Source organism: Alosa alosa, chromosome 1 (assembly GCF_017589495.1).
Source record: "Alosa alosa isolate M-15738 ecotype Scorff River chromosome 1, AALO_Geno_1.1, whole genome shotgun sequence".
Classification (NCBI taxonomy): Eukaryota; Metazoa; Chordata; class Actinopteri; order Clupeiformes; family Clupeidae; genus Alosa; species Alosa alosa.
In genome coordinates this window covers 40,255,704-40,272,129 of record NC_063189.1, presented here as the reverse complement: position 1 = coordinate 40,272,129, position 16,426 = coordinate 40,255,704, and the positions used below count along the sequence as shown (strand labels likewise).

General features: G+C 41.7%; 1 protein-coding gene across 2 annotated transcripts; it reads right to left on the bottom strand.

Moving 5' to 3' along the window:
• Positions 1–427: 427 nt before the first annotated feature.
• Positions 428–16,364, bottom strand: LOC125297186. 2 transcript variants are annotated; one of them, XM_048247379.1, is made up of 22 exons: positions 16,126–16,364; positions 15,395–15,694; positions 13,727–14,919; positions 13,304–13,378; positions 13,035–13,161; positions 12,432–12,559; positions 12,277–12,336; positions 11,990–12,123; positions 11,610–11,754; positions 11,231–11,355; positions 10,490–10,645; positions 9,895–10,018; positions 9,557–9,651; positions 8,318–8,526; positions 7,880–8,021; positions 7,356–7,532; positions 6,767–6,843; positions 6,187–6,297; positions 5,749–5,841; positions 5,533–5,647; positions 4,870–5,038; positions 428–2,499 (listed from the first exon to the last, which is right to left on the bottom strand). In XM_048247379.1, exons 2-22 carry the CDS (start codon positions 15,690–15,692, stop codon positions 2,329–2,331), a joined length of 3,924 nt encoding a protein of 1,307 aa, XP_048103336.1. In that variant the 5' UTR covers positions 15,693–15,694; positions 16,126–16,364; the 3' UTR covers positions 428–2,328. The 2 variants fall into 2 exon arrangements, with proteins under 2 accessions (XP_048103336.1, XP_048103328.1); XM_048247371.1 differs by having other exon boundaries at positions 6,767–6,846; positions 15,395–15,890; positions 16,126–16,363.
• Between the last annotated feature and the right edge of the window lie 62 nt (positions 16,365–16,426).

Below are 16,426 nucleotides of genomic sequence, written 5' to 3'. Positions count from 1 at the left end.
GCCCAGATGTGTAAAATACTGTAATACTTCTTTTGTCTATAGCATAGGCCTATACAGGTATAGTCATTAATAATCTGAAGCATGTGTAAATTCAACATAAGGTTTGTTAATACAGTATTATTCTTACAATATGGTTACCACATTGTAGCTCAGTGACCTAATAGGCTGAAGTTCATTAAACATATTTACATACTGTATCAATGTTGTCACAGGCTAATAACTTTCATTAGTTTTATGTTGCCAGGTTATTATTCTAACAGTATCCATTGTGGTTTGGGTTCCTTCAGCAACAATTTAATTGTATCATGTACTTGCACTAGTCACACAAGAAGTCTTTGAGCCCTAATTAAAATGAAATACAGGAATGGTAAAATATATATTTATTGAAATAATCAACGTCAAGCTTTTGTGTCATATAAACCAATTATGTAAGCTACCAATAAGAGACATTTCTGTTTCTTCCTTTAACGTTTGGGTCTTTTCTATTGTATTCCCAGCCTGGCTAAAGTCAGACCACATGCACAGTAGTCCAGTTCAGTTACCACCCTGGCAGTGGCCAGAACAGGCCTCTGTGTACTAGGCTGGTTTCTAATCAGGAACAGCAAAGGTGTTTTTTCCCCCTGCTGGTTTCCTCTTCTTTATCCTGTTGTCACCTGTACAGGTCAACCCTGGAGCAGCCCACATCAGGTTACACCTTCTGTTTCAAAACAGCCCTGCAGTGAACAGGCCCTGGTGAAGACGTGAGACCCAGCCCAAACATATCCAATTAATTTGTACCATTATCATCTGGAGGCTAAGATTAAAATGGCAAGGCCGTAAGAGCCTTTGTGAATGTGTGCACATCAGACTGTCTTTATTTGTTATGTAACACGTGCTTCATCTGAAGAGACATTGGCTACATATTTAAAACCTCTGATGTGTTACAGATCAAGCTTTATTTTTGAGTCTTTTATTGACTTCAGTGTTTACAGGAAAGCCATTGTCCATCTGTTAGTGGAAACATTCAAAGTTCAGTTGTTTTCTGCCTTTGTTGCAGTAATATGTTGATATTTTAATAAATGTTTAATATATTGATTATTTAGTGTTATAGTTTGTAAATAGCACCGTGTAGAAATCTCTCTAAAAAATAAGGCATTAGGTATTTGTGGATGACCAAAGAATGTAAAAAGATCATGTTTAAGTCTGTGTGGCTTCCAAATGCTTTAACACATTTTTTTTTTTTTTTTTTAAAACTCTTTTTACGTCATGAGAGTGACATACAGTCATTGTATACAGTATATTGTCTTGTTGCTTAAAATGTATGGATAGTATGGATGTGGTTATGCAACAAAAACTGTGGATTTACAGTTACTCATTTGACATGTCTATCCTTCACAAAGTTTTATATAATAAGAACAGTATCTAAGGCAAAAAAAGAATCACATTTTAGAGAGCAACAACTTTCGACTCCTCAGGACCACAACAACAACAAAACAAATCTGTCGTTTTTCCTTTTTCTGAAATGCATTACATAGTTAAAAGTCAGAGTCAGGGAATATCAACTACTACCCAGACAATCAGACGGAACAGTGATGCTTCTGTTAACACCAGAAGAAGACAACACGAGAAACACAATCTCCCATAAAAAGGAAAACACACAGAGGAATATACCACAGGGGCCGTAACACCACGGACAAAAAAGGGCAATAAAAACTCAATCACTGTTTTTTTGTTGTTGCTTTGGATGCAAAGGTGAGGTCTCAGGTGTTTGAGTTAGCTACGGGGGAGAGGGCAATGGCAACACAACTACAGCGGGGGGAGGGGTGAAATGATTCAGTCATATCCCATTCTATTATATGTGTATTTTGATTACAGTGGTTACAATGGTTGGACCACACTATGTTATTTTAAGACATGGAAGTGAGAATCTACTGTAAATGAGATCACCGGCTGTGGTGACTATGTTTGGTCAATAGCTGCCAACTGGAGTTGAATGAAAGAGCTTAGGGTCCTATAGGAATAGAATAGATGAGCGCAAAAAGGATTAAAGACTAGCTTGTGCCTACCTACCGCACACAGCTGTACCATCATTTTGCAGTGGATTCTGGCAGTGGAGGAATAACATGCTCATGATAAAATCTGCCAAATGAAAACATTTCACAAAGGTAACATACATTCCAGTGGACTGTTTTAAATACACACTCAACAAATATTAATACAAACATGTAACAGTTACATTAAATAGCATGGTCTCATTTAAAAGTTCTAAATTTTCAATATAAATAACAGTCCCATCACAGTATTGTGGCTAAACCATAGCTCATGAGAGTGGCCCAGTGTCCAGCCTGGTCAGGGCTTCGTGTCGGGTATGTTCTCCAGAGGGTAGAGCCCTCGGAGCTTGCGCTGGAGCTCCGCCTTGGCCAGGTCTGCCGAGAGACTCTTGGCCATGCGCTCGGTGGTGTGTTTCATGCTGCGGGCGGCCTCTATGGCCTTGTCCAGGGTCCGACTGATGTCCTCATCCTGGGGAAGAGCAGGGGGAACATCACACACACACACAATTTCCCACGCAGGTGCCATACTCATGATCTAGAGACTTCTGTCTCAACGCAACATCATAGACATTCTATATTGTATATATATTATATTACAGACAACAAGACAAAGACAGCAAATTGTGGTCTTGACTCTTCAAATTTGATTTACACATAGGACAAACTCTAGTGATTAAGGGCCACATCTAATGGCCAGATCTCACTACCTCATCATTCAAACTAGACAATCCAGTGGATGTTTAGTAGGGGTGTAAAGATTAACCGATACGTATCGGTATCCGTTTTTAACGTGTAAGATACGGCTACATCGATATGTTAAGCCCCGTATCGGAATAAAACTGAAATGAACCGGTGGTTATATCGATTTACTTGTTACGAATCGGTTCACAACCTTTTCTCTCATTTACGTTGCAAGCAGCGCGTTCATCCCACTTCCTGTTTTGAAACTACACGTGGCACGGATTTGTGGGTAATGAAGTTCGTTTTGGGCTACACTCATTGCCCAAAGTAGTCAAAGGACGTCATTACCCATACATCTACTGCAACTTAAGCACGTGACAGCTCGCACTCGGTACAGTTTTTATTCTTTTGTTTTTCAAAATTCAGCACGAAATTAAACACTTACTATAGCATTCCTAAACGGCAACGATAGTCTGTAGAGTAGCCTTACGTTTGATGAAAGGATTTCCTTAAAGGAATTATCCGGAATAAAATGCACTTTAGATCAATTTACAGATGATTGGGAGTACATATGTTGAGTTGACATCAAAATCATGTCATTCGGATGTGTTTTGAGAAAGTTCGATTTTACCGTTTTTAGTCAAAACTTCGTTAGCGTGGAAGGGAAGGGCATATTATTTCGCCGTTACAAAGCGCTATTTTTATACCTCTTCTACAGTTCAAACAACATTACACTTACGTGGTAGTGAGTAGAGGGTCCCTAAAAGCCAAACCAAAGTATCGAGGTCTTTATGTGGTGGGATAGAGAGTCCAGAATGAATTTTATCAAGCCAGTACCTTTCGGAAATGTTGCCATCTTCCACTGCCATCTTTACAAGTCTGTAATCGATTGCCAATTTCAAAAGAAATACAATGGACTATGTTTAAAAACAAAACAAAAAAAAAAAAAAAAAACATAGTCAGTCCATAAACTTTTTCAATTTCAAAGAAATACTGGACTATGGCAATTTTTGCTGACGAAATTGTGAATTCCCGGACTTTCCCCGGAAAGATGGCAGCAAAGATGGCAACATTTCCGAAAGGTACTGGCTTGATGAAATTCATTCTGGACTCTCTATCTGACCACATAAAGACCTCCGGGATACTTCGGTTTGGCTTTAGGGACCCTCTACTCACTACCACGTAAGTGTAATGTTGTTTGGAACTGTAGAGGAGGTATAAAAATAGCATTTTGTAGCGGCAAAATAATATGCCCTTCTTACTTCCACGCTAACGAGTTTTGACTAAAAACGGTAAAATCGAACTTTCTCAAAACACATCCGAATGACATGATTTGGATGTCAACTCAACGTATGTACTCACAATCATCCCTAAATTGATCTAAAGTGCATTTTACTCCGGATAATTCCTTTAATGTTAAAGAATAATTTGGCCCTTGCTGCTAAAACGATGCACAAATTATTACTGCTAAAACGATGCACAAATTATTATTATTTTGTTCATATTCACTCAGACTTGGAACAAAATAGGCCCAGTTCATTGATATGTAGGCTAGGCCTATTTTGTTCTTGTAGGCTATCTGAGAAAAGGCCAAGATAGTCTTAAGCACTGTTTTATTTTATTTCGGTATTGTCTTACCTCAACAATAGGCTACAGCTCCTTGAAAACAATCAGATATAACTCTATAAAATCTATAAAGTCTATAAAAATGTATTTTTATGTTGTATTTGGCTGCTGTGTTTGACTGAAATGTAGACTATTCTTTTTTCATTTCAATACAGTATATGATACAAACCTCAGTTTAGATAATCATATTCACACATTTTTTTGCCTAATTGACATGACCATGATAATTGATAATATAAAATGAATGTGCACCTTAAGCAAATGATAAAAAATCTTTCAGAATGCTTTCCATTCTTCAACTGCATCAAACTGCATCGAATCGCATCGAATCGTACTGAATCGTTTTTTATGAACATGTATCTTTTCTTGTATCGAATCGTGCCTATGTATCTAGATGTGAATCGTATCGTCTTTTACATGAGAGATTCACACCCCTAATGTTTAGTCTTTGAGAACAGATCCAACCTCACTATGGCATACCAGACAGTAAAAAAGGCAAGTTGTGTCAACCAGGCTTAGAGGCATCACTTGCCTTGCTGTTCCTGTGCTTGCCTTTGGAGCTCTGGGGCCGGGGAGAGCAGAGAGGCGAGGCCGGGGTCCGCCGGAGGAAGACGCAGCCTGGCAGGAGGGCCGAGTCCGACTGGGTAGAGCACCTCCTCTGGACTGGAACGGAGTGGGACTGGCCTTCCAGCACTTTGAAACTGAAATAATGTGAGGGATATCACACTGATTAACCTTTATACTGTTTATCATTCATTATTAGGGGTCCAATCAGAAAAAAAGGCTGTTAGATCCCTATTGTTTTTCTAAGGATCAATGGGGGTCTAGGGTTATTTTTCTGCCATAACAAGGAAAGGTTTAATTACCCCACTCTTGGGGGCACTACAATAAACACGTTTGCAATCTGGGTCATATCTCAGGATCAGTAAGAAAGTTCTGAAAAAATATTCCTGAAGAAATCTATCTAACTAATCTATTAAATAAATACATCTTTGTGTGCTCCGGTGAACATTCTCTTTCTCTACATGATCTAATGTAATGTTGTCCCGGTCTTTACAAGGTGAGCACCTTTGTTGTTTCCACCATGATGTATTCCAGTGCTACCAATACAGTCTATGGTACTACCAAACCCAGTCCAATTCTAGTCTAAGTACAGGCTAAGGTAAAGGGAGCGAAGTATAGAAATCTGTAGTACCCAGCTGGAAGACTGCAGGAGGAGGCATAGTTGACCTGTCGCAGTGGCCTCTGCAGTGGCTGCACAGAGCATGTCATCTCCCTGTCCTTTCCATACACATCCTCCATCCCTTTGGCTGAAGACAAGAACAAAATGTGTTTAAAAAAGTTAGAAACTATGCTATGCCTTATCAAGTTATTATTGCATAATTGTTAAGCCAGCCAACACTCTTCTTACCTGGTGGCAGGTAGCTGGTGCGGTAGGCCTGTCTCTGACTGGTGTCTCTGGTGGAGTCAAAGAGGGGGAGTTCTGGGGACCACTGTCTATCCCCTGACAGAGAAGAGGACAGAGGGGTCACCTCTTACATAAATCTATGACATCTATATAATTAATTTCTTAATGGTGCAATGACTTGTTTAAAAGGATAATGATGAACAGTTCAAAGACAGTTGAATGAGTTTAAAAATGATATGAAAACAAAATTCTCCTGTGATGTTATTCTATATCCAACCAATAATTTACAATTAGCAATAAGAATACAATAAAGAATTACAATGAAGTTCTGCTGTTTTAGAGAAACTTATTCAAGTAAGTCAGTCAAAAAATGCCACTAAATGGGCACCACACAGGGCCCTCTGTCAAATAATATGACCCAGTACAAAGCCGCAGTCGTACTAGTGGACGCGCTGATCTGGGATTTCCTCTGTGGGCCCAGGAAGCCTGACGTGCTGCTGTTGAGTGACTTCTGCAGATTCCCACTGAGGTCTGAGCCCCCACTGTCTGTACCTGGTGCCCAACAACCAGCACACACACACACACACACACACGCGCAGGGATACTGTTACAATACTCACTGCACACTGCTTTAGACATGCCTTCTGCTTGTCTACTGTGGTTAGTGCACAACCTATTCAATTAGGTTACACAAGGAGGTCATTTTTAGCATTCCTTTGTAATGGGCTACTTCCTCATGTTGTCCTTTTTGTGTTATGTTTCATCGAGTGAGAGTTCACTAATACTTAACTGACCAATGGCCATTCAACTCAGGGCATCAGATTCTCCAATAGAATTACTGCGGTTTCCCACTGAAACTTCTGGGAGCACCACTTACAATGAACTGCTTTACGCAGTCATATTCATTTCATGTTTATTTTTTTCTAATCTACCAATGGTTTAATGATAAATAGTTCAACTATCAATGATTTAATGAAAAATATATACATTAGAAAAAAAAAAATCTGCTGTTGGTTAAAACCTTTGCTCTTGCTTTGGTCCATATCTGAAGAAATCCAGTCATCCACCTTGAGGGAGCCTGAGTTGGACTTTGTGCACCTGCTTTAAAAAAAAAACAAAAAAACAGGTATCATCCTAATGTGCATGGAAGCAATTATTCATGTGTCTCTCCACAAGTCTTTGTGGGACTCTCTGAAGCTGTATGCTTGTTGTAGTAGAGTACATCTGTTTGAGTTGTGTACTAAATGAAGCTGATATGCTTGTAGTAGAGTACATCTGTTTTGAGTTGTGCACTGAATTAATGAGGCTGTATGTTTGTTGTAGCGTATACCTGTTTGAAATGTGTACTGAATGAAGCTGAAATGCTTGTTGTGTAGAGTACATCTGTTTTGGGTTGTGTACTGAATGAAGCTGTATGCTTGTTGTAGCGTATACCTGTTTGAGTTGTTTACTGAATGAAGCTGTATGCTTGTACTGCATACTTGCTGGAACTGTACTGTCTGTAGCGGTGTGCCTGTAGTGTACTTGCTGGAGCTGTACTGTCTGTAGCGGTGTGCCTGTAGTGTACTTGCTGGAGCTGTACTGTCTGTAGCGGTGTGCCTGTAGTGTACCTGCTGGAGCTGGGCCGGTGATGACCCCTGGGCTGGGCCTTGGGCCTCCTCTCCTGCCGGGGTCGGGCCTGTGCCAGCTGGGCCACCTGCTTGGAGAAGTGGGGCAGGTGGGAGAGGCGCTCCTCCAGCTCTCTCTTCAGGTTGGCCACCTCAGACTGCAGGGTCAGGATGGCCTCGCTGAGGGACACACAGAGGGGAAACCACTGCCATCATGTTAGCTACCTACCACAGGGGACTGATATACTTCCGTAGAACTCCTTAAGCATGTATAAGCATTACGTATTTAAATCAGCTATCAACTATTAAATTAGATTTACTTATTTAACTAAGTAGCTGCTTAATTAATAAAATGCAAAATGTCTTGGGAAGTGACAAACCTATTAAGCAAAAATAATAAAGAAATAAAGTATAAACTAAACCAAAACTGTATCACAGTTCAAATGTAAATTACACTTTATTTCAGCTGTAATTGAAAGCTGGTTGAGGTAGGGAGTGATATCACATGATATGGCTGGCAGACTCACTTGTGGCAGGAGCAAACGTGGGGCTGGGTTTCGCTGGGTGGTAGGGTGCCCGTGCCAACACTGGCAGGTACACGTGAGAAACTGGACACACGGCCTTCCCTGGTCAACTGAGTGAGCTGTTCAGAGGCAAGAGTGGCACCTTCTGGAGGGCCACATAACACTTTAACATCACACAAAAACATTCAGCGTACTTATGTCACAACATTGAACTGAACAGCTCAACATCTCACAGCTAACATGAAAATAGATATTCAGAAAAGAAGGATGTCTTTCCAGTAAGCTTAGAAAAACAATGTCAAAAGCTGAATTACTGGTAACAAATCAGAAAACTATTACTGAACAACTACTATACAATTCTTTTGTATGCAAACAGCACATATGTACATTAAACTCATCTTACTTCTTAAACTCATACCCATCGTCCAATCCACTTCATACCTTTGAGAGGGTTCAACCCACCATCCTGACATGAGATTGGCCTGTCCTGTTGGCATCTCGTAAGCCATTGGTCGGTTCCAGTGATGCGAAGCGGCTTAGGGCGGTGGATGGTTGCCGTATTGATGGTAGTTTGTAGGAGGGAGGCGGACACTTCGCTGTCGGAGCCACTCATGCTGAGGGGACTGCAGTGGTCTAAGAGGAGCTGCAGCCTGCAGGACGACACAGCACTTTCACTTATCTACTGAAGGCATTCATTCATTTGTACATTTGTTCTTTCTTGTATACATTCATTCATTTATTCATTCGCTCACTCACTTGTACACTTATCACTTTATTGACAGGTTGCTATTCATTCAGAAATTAACTTATTTTGCTAAATGCTTGTGAGTGTGGTGTCCAACATGGTAAAAGAGAGTGGATTCTGGTGTTAACAAATGTTTCAAAAAGTTATATATAATAACAGAAGAGATCACAATAATATACACCATGTTTCTGCAGTGTACTTGGCCTGCAAAAGTAAGAGTAAGTGTCTATGAACATTCATGGGGCATATTCCAAGTTCGTGGTTTAGTGACAAACCTGGGTAAATTAACTCAGAGTAAGGGGTAAACCTCCTAATAGCAGAGCTGTATGGCTTCATTCTCCTTACAAAACAATGCCATAGGGCTCTTGTTGTAGGAGGATTACCATTTACACTTACCCATGTTTGTCACTAAACCATGTACATGGAATACCCCTCTGATGTGAGATCTCATTTGCGTGTGTTGCACTCTCTGTGAGTTTAAGTGAAGATGGCAGTGTTAGCGCTACTCTAAGCTCACCACATAGATACTAATTTGTCATGATTTGTCTCCTGGCATTCAGCTGTCCATCAATCTGGTCATTTCCACCATTACCACTAATAACAGAAATGGCCTGTGTTGGCAGGAAGAGATCCAGGTCAACAGAGGGCTCATTGTGCTTGCATGACCCAGGATAAGAGTTGGGCACGTGGACCTCCTCTCTGTGAGGGCATGTCTGTGTGTGATAATGGGCCAAGTGTGTCTCTTTATCTGCAAGAATGTGTGCTAGTGTACCAGTGGCAGTTGGCCTGAATATGAGAGTGCATTCCTAAACATTTTTGCAAGGCTGTTTTACCACTATACTGTATGATCTTGAGTGTCTTCACTATATGAGTTTGCGTCACTATATACGTGTGTGTGTGTGTGTGTGTGTGTGTGTGTGTGTGTGTGTGTGTACCTCTGCGTGTGTGCCTGTGGTTGAGACTGTTCTGAGGTTGGTCTGCTCAGGTCAGTGCTTCCAAACCCACTGTCAATCTCTGGACTCACAGTCTTCTGAAATGTTCAAACAATATCTGTGTCACCCCGCCAGTCTATTCACATAACATAGGTTACTCAGTTGAAATTAACATAATGTGTAAACATGGTGTAATGACATGAAAGTGTATTGTGTGTCTTTATACCTGTGTTGTTCTGCATGAGGCATCACAACCATCATTACATGTGATCTTATGTAACTGAGTTAAACTATCCTGCTGTTTACCCACCCATGGCTTCACACACTGAGGTGTACATTACCTGTACAGAGCTCAGAGCCTGGTCCAGGGGGTCTTGTGTGTTTCCATTTGAGACGGAGAGAGCTCCACCTAGTGGCCTCTTGCTCAACTCACACACTGATTTAAGTGACTGCTTCAAACCAGGGCTGTGGTAGAAGATGGGACAGGGATGAAAGATAGAAAAAAGAACACCAGATGCTGCTATTGCTACATACTCATCATCAATAACACTCAAGTGTTCCAAAACATTAGTTAATAACATGCTTAGCAGTGTGAATTATACATTTGCAAGCACAGAAATATACCTGCATAAAGATAGTAGAACAGAGTTACTCATGTATTTGCAGTGCAGAGGCGTGCTTAGATGTGCACATGCACTTGATCATGCAGTTTGCTCCAACATGTTTGATTACTGAGTTCAGAGGGAGCAGACTGGTCTCTGTAAGTTCTCTGCACTTTTTTGGATGCAAAGTGAAACGTTTCTAATCACAAACTGCTTCTGTTATCTTCCTGGGGCATGTTACAATATCACTACACAATTATGCAAACACATGCAAAGGCTCTGAGGTTACTCTATCGGCTAAGCACAGTGCAGCGAAAGCCATTCAGTTCCTTACCCCACCGAGTCCCACAGCCTGTCCTCAGTCACAGAGCACACGGAAGATGCCAGAAGTGTGCCATGGTCCTCATCCTCCGTTGGAGCGGGCAGGCTCTCTTCCTCTTCATCAGTGGGCAGTGTATACACCAGCCTCTCCAGGGATGTGTCTGAGTACCTGAGTAAAGCACAGCCAGGTAGGAAGAGAGAGACACAGCAAGAGCACGGGCCGTTCTCGTCACAAGTGAAACCTACACCGACTCTAGCCCAGTAACCCTATCGCCCCACGGGAAGGACCGTCGTGTGCCTGCTAACAGGGCACGCTCTCAGCTTTCAATGGCGGCAGACATCTTTACTAATATTAGACAAGGCATCTGATAGCTCACTTGCATGCACTGGAAACTCTATTCATAACAAAGAATTTTACTTTCCCATGTTTACTAAACTCTATTCACCGGCTTGTTTTGCATTGTTTCCCCCTGTCTCCTCGTGCTTCCTGGACACTAAACTGGTGGAGCCAACTGTTAAAAAGGTCAGGGGTTCTATTCCCAAGAATCTAACATATTGATAAAATGTATTTGTGTACTGCAAGTTATTTCCGATAAAAGCATCTGCAAAGTGAATAGATGAACTTGAAAGCTGTGTTAACTATGGTGAAACACTGAACGCTAAATGTCTATCAACATACCCTGTGTGCCCTGACCACAGTAACTGATATTAACAGCACCTTTATGTATGCTTAAGTGTTGAAATAACTGCATACTGTAGACTGATGCTGCTGTCTCCTGTGATGTTCAGCGCTGAGCCTGCTGATGCTTGTCCATCTCCACCAGCCCCATTCTCCTGCACACACTCGTCAACACTTGTGGAAAAGCAGGGCTCCATCTCCTGGAACATGATACCATTAGGACAAGAGGCTCACAGCAACCCACAAACAAGCAGCTCTATTCATCTTTCCAGCCTTCAGCCATGCATGTTTGTCAGGCAAAAAAAGTGGCCAAATGAGCTAATGTGAAACCTGACGTGTGAGTGATGTTGATGTTAGTGATGTTAAGGAGGGTTAGGATGTTCAGACGGGGGAGTTCAAGGGGTCAAGAGAGAGGAAGTGAGGAGCCGTGCAGCAGGCAGGTGTGTGGGGTTACCTCATGCAGCGGTGGCTGGGGGGAGGGCGGTGCAGGGGTGGAGGTCGAGGGCGGAGGGGAGAAGCTCTGACAGACGTTAGTGTCTATCTGCTCTTTAACGTCCTCCAGGAGCATGCCTATCCTGAATATCTCCCCCTCCACCTGCCTTTCAACAGAGCCATGCACACAAGACAGCCCACTGAGCTCCACAGACACCAGGATAATTCTCATGATGTGCTGCCATTGAGACCACTGCACACTTAAAACACTGTGTTATCCCTTGCTGACTGGAACAAGGGCTTTTGTAGGTTAGTCAGAGATATATCATTAATAAGATGAAGAAGGGGTTTTGCTTTAATTTACATGTTTTTAGTTGCCAGTTAGTGGCCAGTAACCCTTACTTGTCTGGGTCAAACTCGCCAGTGTTTCTGGCAATGCCCATATAGCTACGCATCTCCAGAGCCCTGTGTTCTTCCTTCTTAGCCATGTAATTCCTCTCCAGCTGATCCTGAGCATCCGTAATACTTTTAAAGACCTGAAACAAGCCAATAATCCAATTTATTTAACAATGCAAACTACTAAAGATCTGTGGGTTAGAGTACTACGATCAATGAAACATTATCAGTTTGGAGTAAAGTGTTGACATTACAGCACAATCAATTCAATGTAGCGGTAAAGATGAAATCACCATTTGTTGTTCCTCTATACTTATTGACATCGTACTGACTCCATTTTTGAACTCTGCCACCTGTGAAAAGCCAAAAAATATATTAAAGAAAGTACTATATTATGAAATTCTTGCTGATTTCAATTTAACTCAATGCTTTCAATCCACTATTTTACCTTAACCCCAAACTGACTAATAATAGCCATTAGTTCACTAGTCATCTTTTCCCCTTCACTCTGTTCCTTTGTTTTGGGGGGAGGGGCTGTGCTTGGCTCAGGGACTTTGGCAAAATCCTTATCAGACCCTAGAAGAAAAAAAAGCATAATATAAGCCAACAGAGATCAAATACGCTGACTTTGTGTCTTTACCAGACCCAGTGTTGACCACAGTTGTTAAATGTTTCCATATTGTGATTTTGAAAAGATTGAGCCAAGTGTTTGAGAGTTCTACAGTGCTTCTAGCTGTGGTGAAGGTGATGTCATGATATGTTCCTTATGTACCCCAAACACATCCTCCTTGGTGTGGCACACCATAAAATACACGAGTCATAAAAAACATGAGCCAACTTTAGGCTCAACCAGACTCTGCTTGAGTGTACTAAAGTCTCTTCTCAAGTTTCTGTTATGAAGGCTGCAGCCATGAATGTAACATGGACCTAATGTCATTTGACACGTCAGCCTTCCTCAACACGGTTTCCAATTCTCTGTCATTTGTTGTCTGGGATACAGTACAGAATTTCATACAGAAGGGAAAGGAAGGAAAGAGGAAAGGTGTCATGCCTTTTTGATGAGGCTCAGTGGACCTCTCAGTATCTTCAAATTTACACAAATCTATCCCAACCCCTTTGATGTCTTCTTCTTTATCAGAGCAGCTTGTCTGAAGAGAAGGTTCACAGCGTGCTTGGATCTATTTATGGAAGTACATGATTAACAGTCACATATACAAATATCTTTACTATTGCTGACAATATAAGAATGAACCACTGAGGTCATTTTAGTGTTAAATTTAATCCATGGTTTGTTACTGTAAGATGATTAAAAAAGCTTACATTGGCACCCAGCCTCATTTGATCAATTAAGTTTTCCGCTTCTGCATTTTTGGTGACCAGCATGTCATATTCCGCCTAGAATTAAAGAAGAATATGCAACACTTCTGACTAGACACAGGCCTACAATATCAAGTGATTTATTTAATGCTACTGCTTACATTATATAATATAGCATGTTCGAAACTCATTTCCCAATTAAATATCTATCAAAAATGTTCTGAGAAAAACTGCTCTGTGATGCTTTTCCCTTCCAGTTTCATCAGATAAGGGGAGCTCTTTACAGTGCACACATGCCTACCCATTCATGTATATATAATACAGGTCATAACAAATAAATAATGAGGTAAGGAGGGTGTAGATTTGCATTAAGTCTCATCAGCTACTTAAGGAGGAAATGTGAACATATTAATTCTGACTACTTACCTGCAAGTGGTGAACGGACCCCTGACACATCTCCTGCTCTCTGAAGAAAAACAGCTTTTCAGGAGGCGGTATGGCATCCTCCAGTACCCTGCTGATCACGTTCATGGTGGCCATATTGGAGGCTGAGGACTTGGCCAGCATTCCTGGAGAGGACTGGGCCCTCAGGATGCCTGGAGAGGGGCACACAGACCTCACGGCACTGCTGGCTTTGGGGATCTTGACCTTGGGTGCCACCTTGGAAAAGTCTGGTAGAGGATAGTGTACCTGCCCCTGTCCGTACTTCAGCTCACTGAAGGACCTGGTCCTGACTAGAGGGCATCTCTGGATGGAGTCCTCAGCATTAGCTGGCTGGGGACTGCTGGATCTATGTCTCAACTCTGGGGAATTACGCTTGCTCTCAGACCCTGAGCTTCTCTCTGACCCAGGGCCCAGTTGACCGCTAACATCCCCTTGCTCTAACGTTTCTAAGATGCCATCTCCACTAATCACTTCATCTTCTTCTTGGCCATCATCTCTGTTTCCATTACTGAGACCAGACACAGCCTCCTCTTGGCGTGGGACGAGCTGAGAGACCATGCTCACCACTGTGTCATCCAAGCTCTCCATCAAGGAAACATCTGGAAGAGTCTCCGCATCTATGAACATGGTGGCGTTCAGCAAATGCTCTTGTGTGAAGTGGCGTAGCAAGAGGTCTGAGATCAAAGTGCCTCTTACATGTTGAGGTTTGTTTGATGTAGGAACAGCCTCCTCCGGCTCTCTTTGATCAGTACACCACTCTTTTCCACCAGCACTGTTTACAAGAGGACCATCAACTCCAGAATTAGGCAACTGACTGTCCATAATATTTAAATCCGTGGCAGTTTTTTCACTTATATTTTCACAGTTGTTCATTATTTGCTCCTCTTTGTCAGAAGTCTTTCTTTGAGCATCATTAAGATAACCTTGTTTTATCAGGTCACCATCATATGGAAGATCCTCTTGGTCTTCGTCGCTGGTGTTCACAGGATCGTCATCATACCCCCACATCTGCTTTCTCTTAGAGCTCATTGGAGTTTTCCCTGCTGTTCGGGACAGATGTGTTGCGCTGTCTTTAATGCTACTGCTGCCTGTCCCAGATCCACCACTGGAGGTGGTGACACTAGTTTCAGCAAATTCCTTATCCTCCTCATCTGAACTGTCCAGTTCTGTGTTTTCTTTAAAAAAAAATAAAAAAAATAAAGAAAGATAAGAGAGAGGTTTGATCTGTCAGGTGTTTAGGTGTTTAGGTGTAAGGACCGAACAAGAAAAACCCTAGAGACTGCACCCCAGAGACAGAGAGAAGAAGGAAAAGGTCAGTTTTCTTTATTGAATTTGTTTGATCAAAATACAATAAAGTGAGATGAAAAGACAGTAAAAATGTAGATGTTAGTAGTTTGGTATGATGTGCAAAGCATAACCATGGATGCCTGTGCATGTCAGCACAATGTACATCTTTGTCATTTAGGGGTGAAAGATTAGAAATAAAACAAATATCTTGCAACCTGAGAGAAAATTGTTTCACCATTATAAAGGACTTTTTGCTTATCAGGTCCAGTATATCCAGTGATATCCATCAACTTTCTTTCTTAGTGTACTGGAAATCAGAAGATCATACAACACTGATCCAATACTCATATACTAGGGTCTTACCACTGATTTTAATGCTGGACTCTGACACTTCTGAGTCTTGATTGAGGCAGATGTTGAAAGAGCCAGGTTGCAGATCACTGAAATGCAGGCTGTCATCTTCACTTATGTCCACAAATATACTCTGCTGAATGCACCTTTCCCACAAGATTGAGGAAGGCCTCTCCTCGTCAGCCTCTGCCTCATCATCTAGGTTTTCTGGTGCTCCCTCCATGCTTCGTCCTAAGGCATTTCTGGAGGCTGTGACTGAACCTGCCTCTTTGTGTTTGCAATTCGGTTCTGTAGGTGTTGGTCTATTCATGTCTTAGCAACAGAGAAAGGTAAGCAGAATGGGGGGGTAGTAACAATTATTGAGGGATATGCATTGTTCTCTCAGAATAGTATTTAATGTGTTGGTAACTGGTAACTTGTAGCCTCTCCAAAGCAATCATGTGCAAGAGCTAGGCTACTCCTTAATTAGGCTATAGTACTGTCTCCTGTAGCCTGTCATGCATGTGTCCTGGTATGACATAAAAAAAGAGCTACACAGTCAGTCAGTGAGTGCTACAGAGAGACAAACTTAGAATATATCACCAAAATGCACCCATTAGTCATTATAACTTGACAAAAAGGATATCGTGGACTTAAGCCTATACATCAATTACAATTTAGCCTACTACTAATGAAACCGCAAGCAATCCAGGGCTAAGTTAAGTATCGATAAGGTAGGTAATGCATGCAGCCAGTCAACTTACTTTGAAGTAGTTTAATGGAGTTTCATATCCAGAACAACTTCGTGACACCTGCTCCATCCGCGTATTTCATGTAGCCTAACAAAATGACCAAGCAGCCAGGCATTTTATTTTACTACTAACTTAAACTCGTCTCAAGCCACAAGTGGATGTCCCTACTGCTACCCTCATCAATAATACAGCATGCTCTATCGCTGAACGTCTGGACAAGACATGAGATAGGTAAAGCAACCCGGGGAGGAGTTTGGTTGCTTAGGTAACGACATCATTGAATTTTCTCTGAATTTTTGAAGATCTAAGAGCG

Coding starts and splice junctions, on each gene's coding strand:
- LOC125297186 (XM_048247371.1), bottom strand. CDS start 15,692: ATGAATAGACCAACACCTACAGAACCGAATTGCAAACACAAAGAGGCA. Junction 9,652..9,894: donor AGGCTCTGAGCTCTGTACAG/GTAATGTACACC, acceptor TGAACATTTCAG/AAGACTGTGAGTCCAGAGAT. Junction 2,500..4,869: donor GCAAGCACAGGAACAGCAAG/GCAAGTGATGCC, acceptor GCTCTTCCCCAG/GATGAGGACATCAGTCGGAC.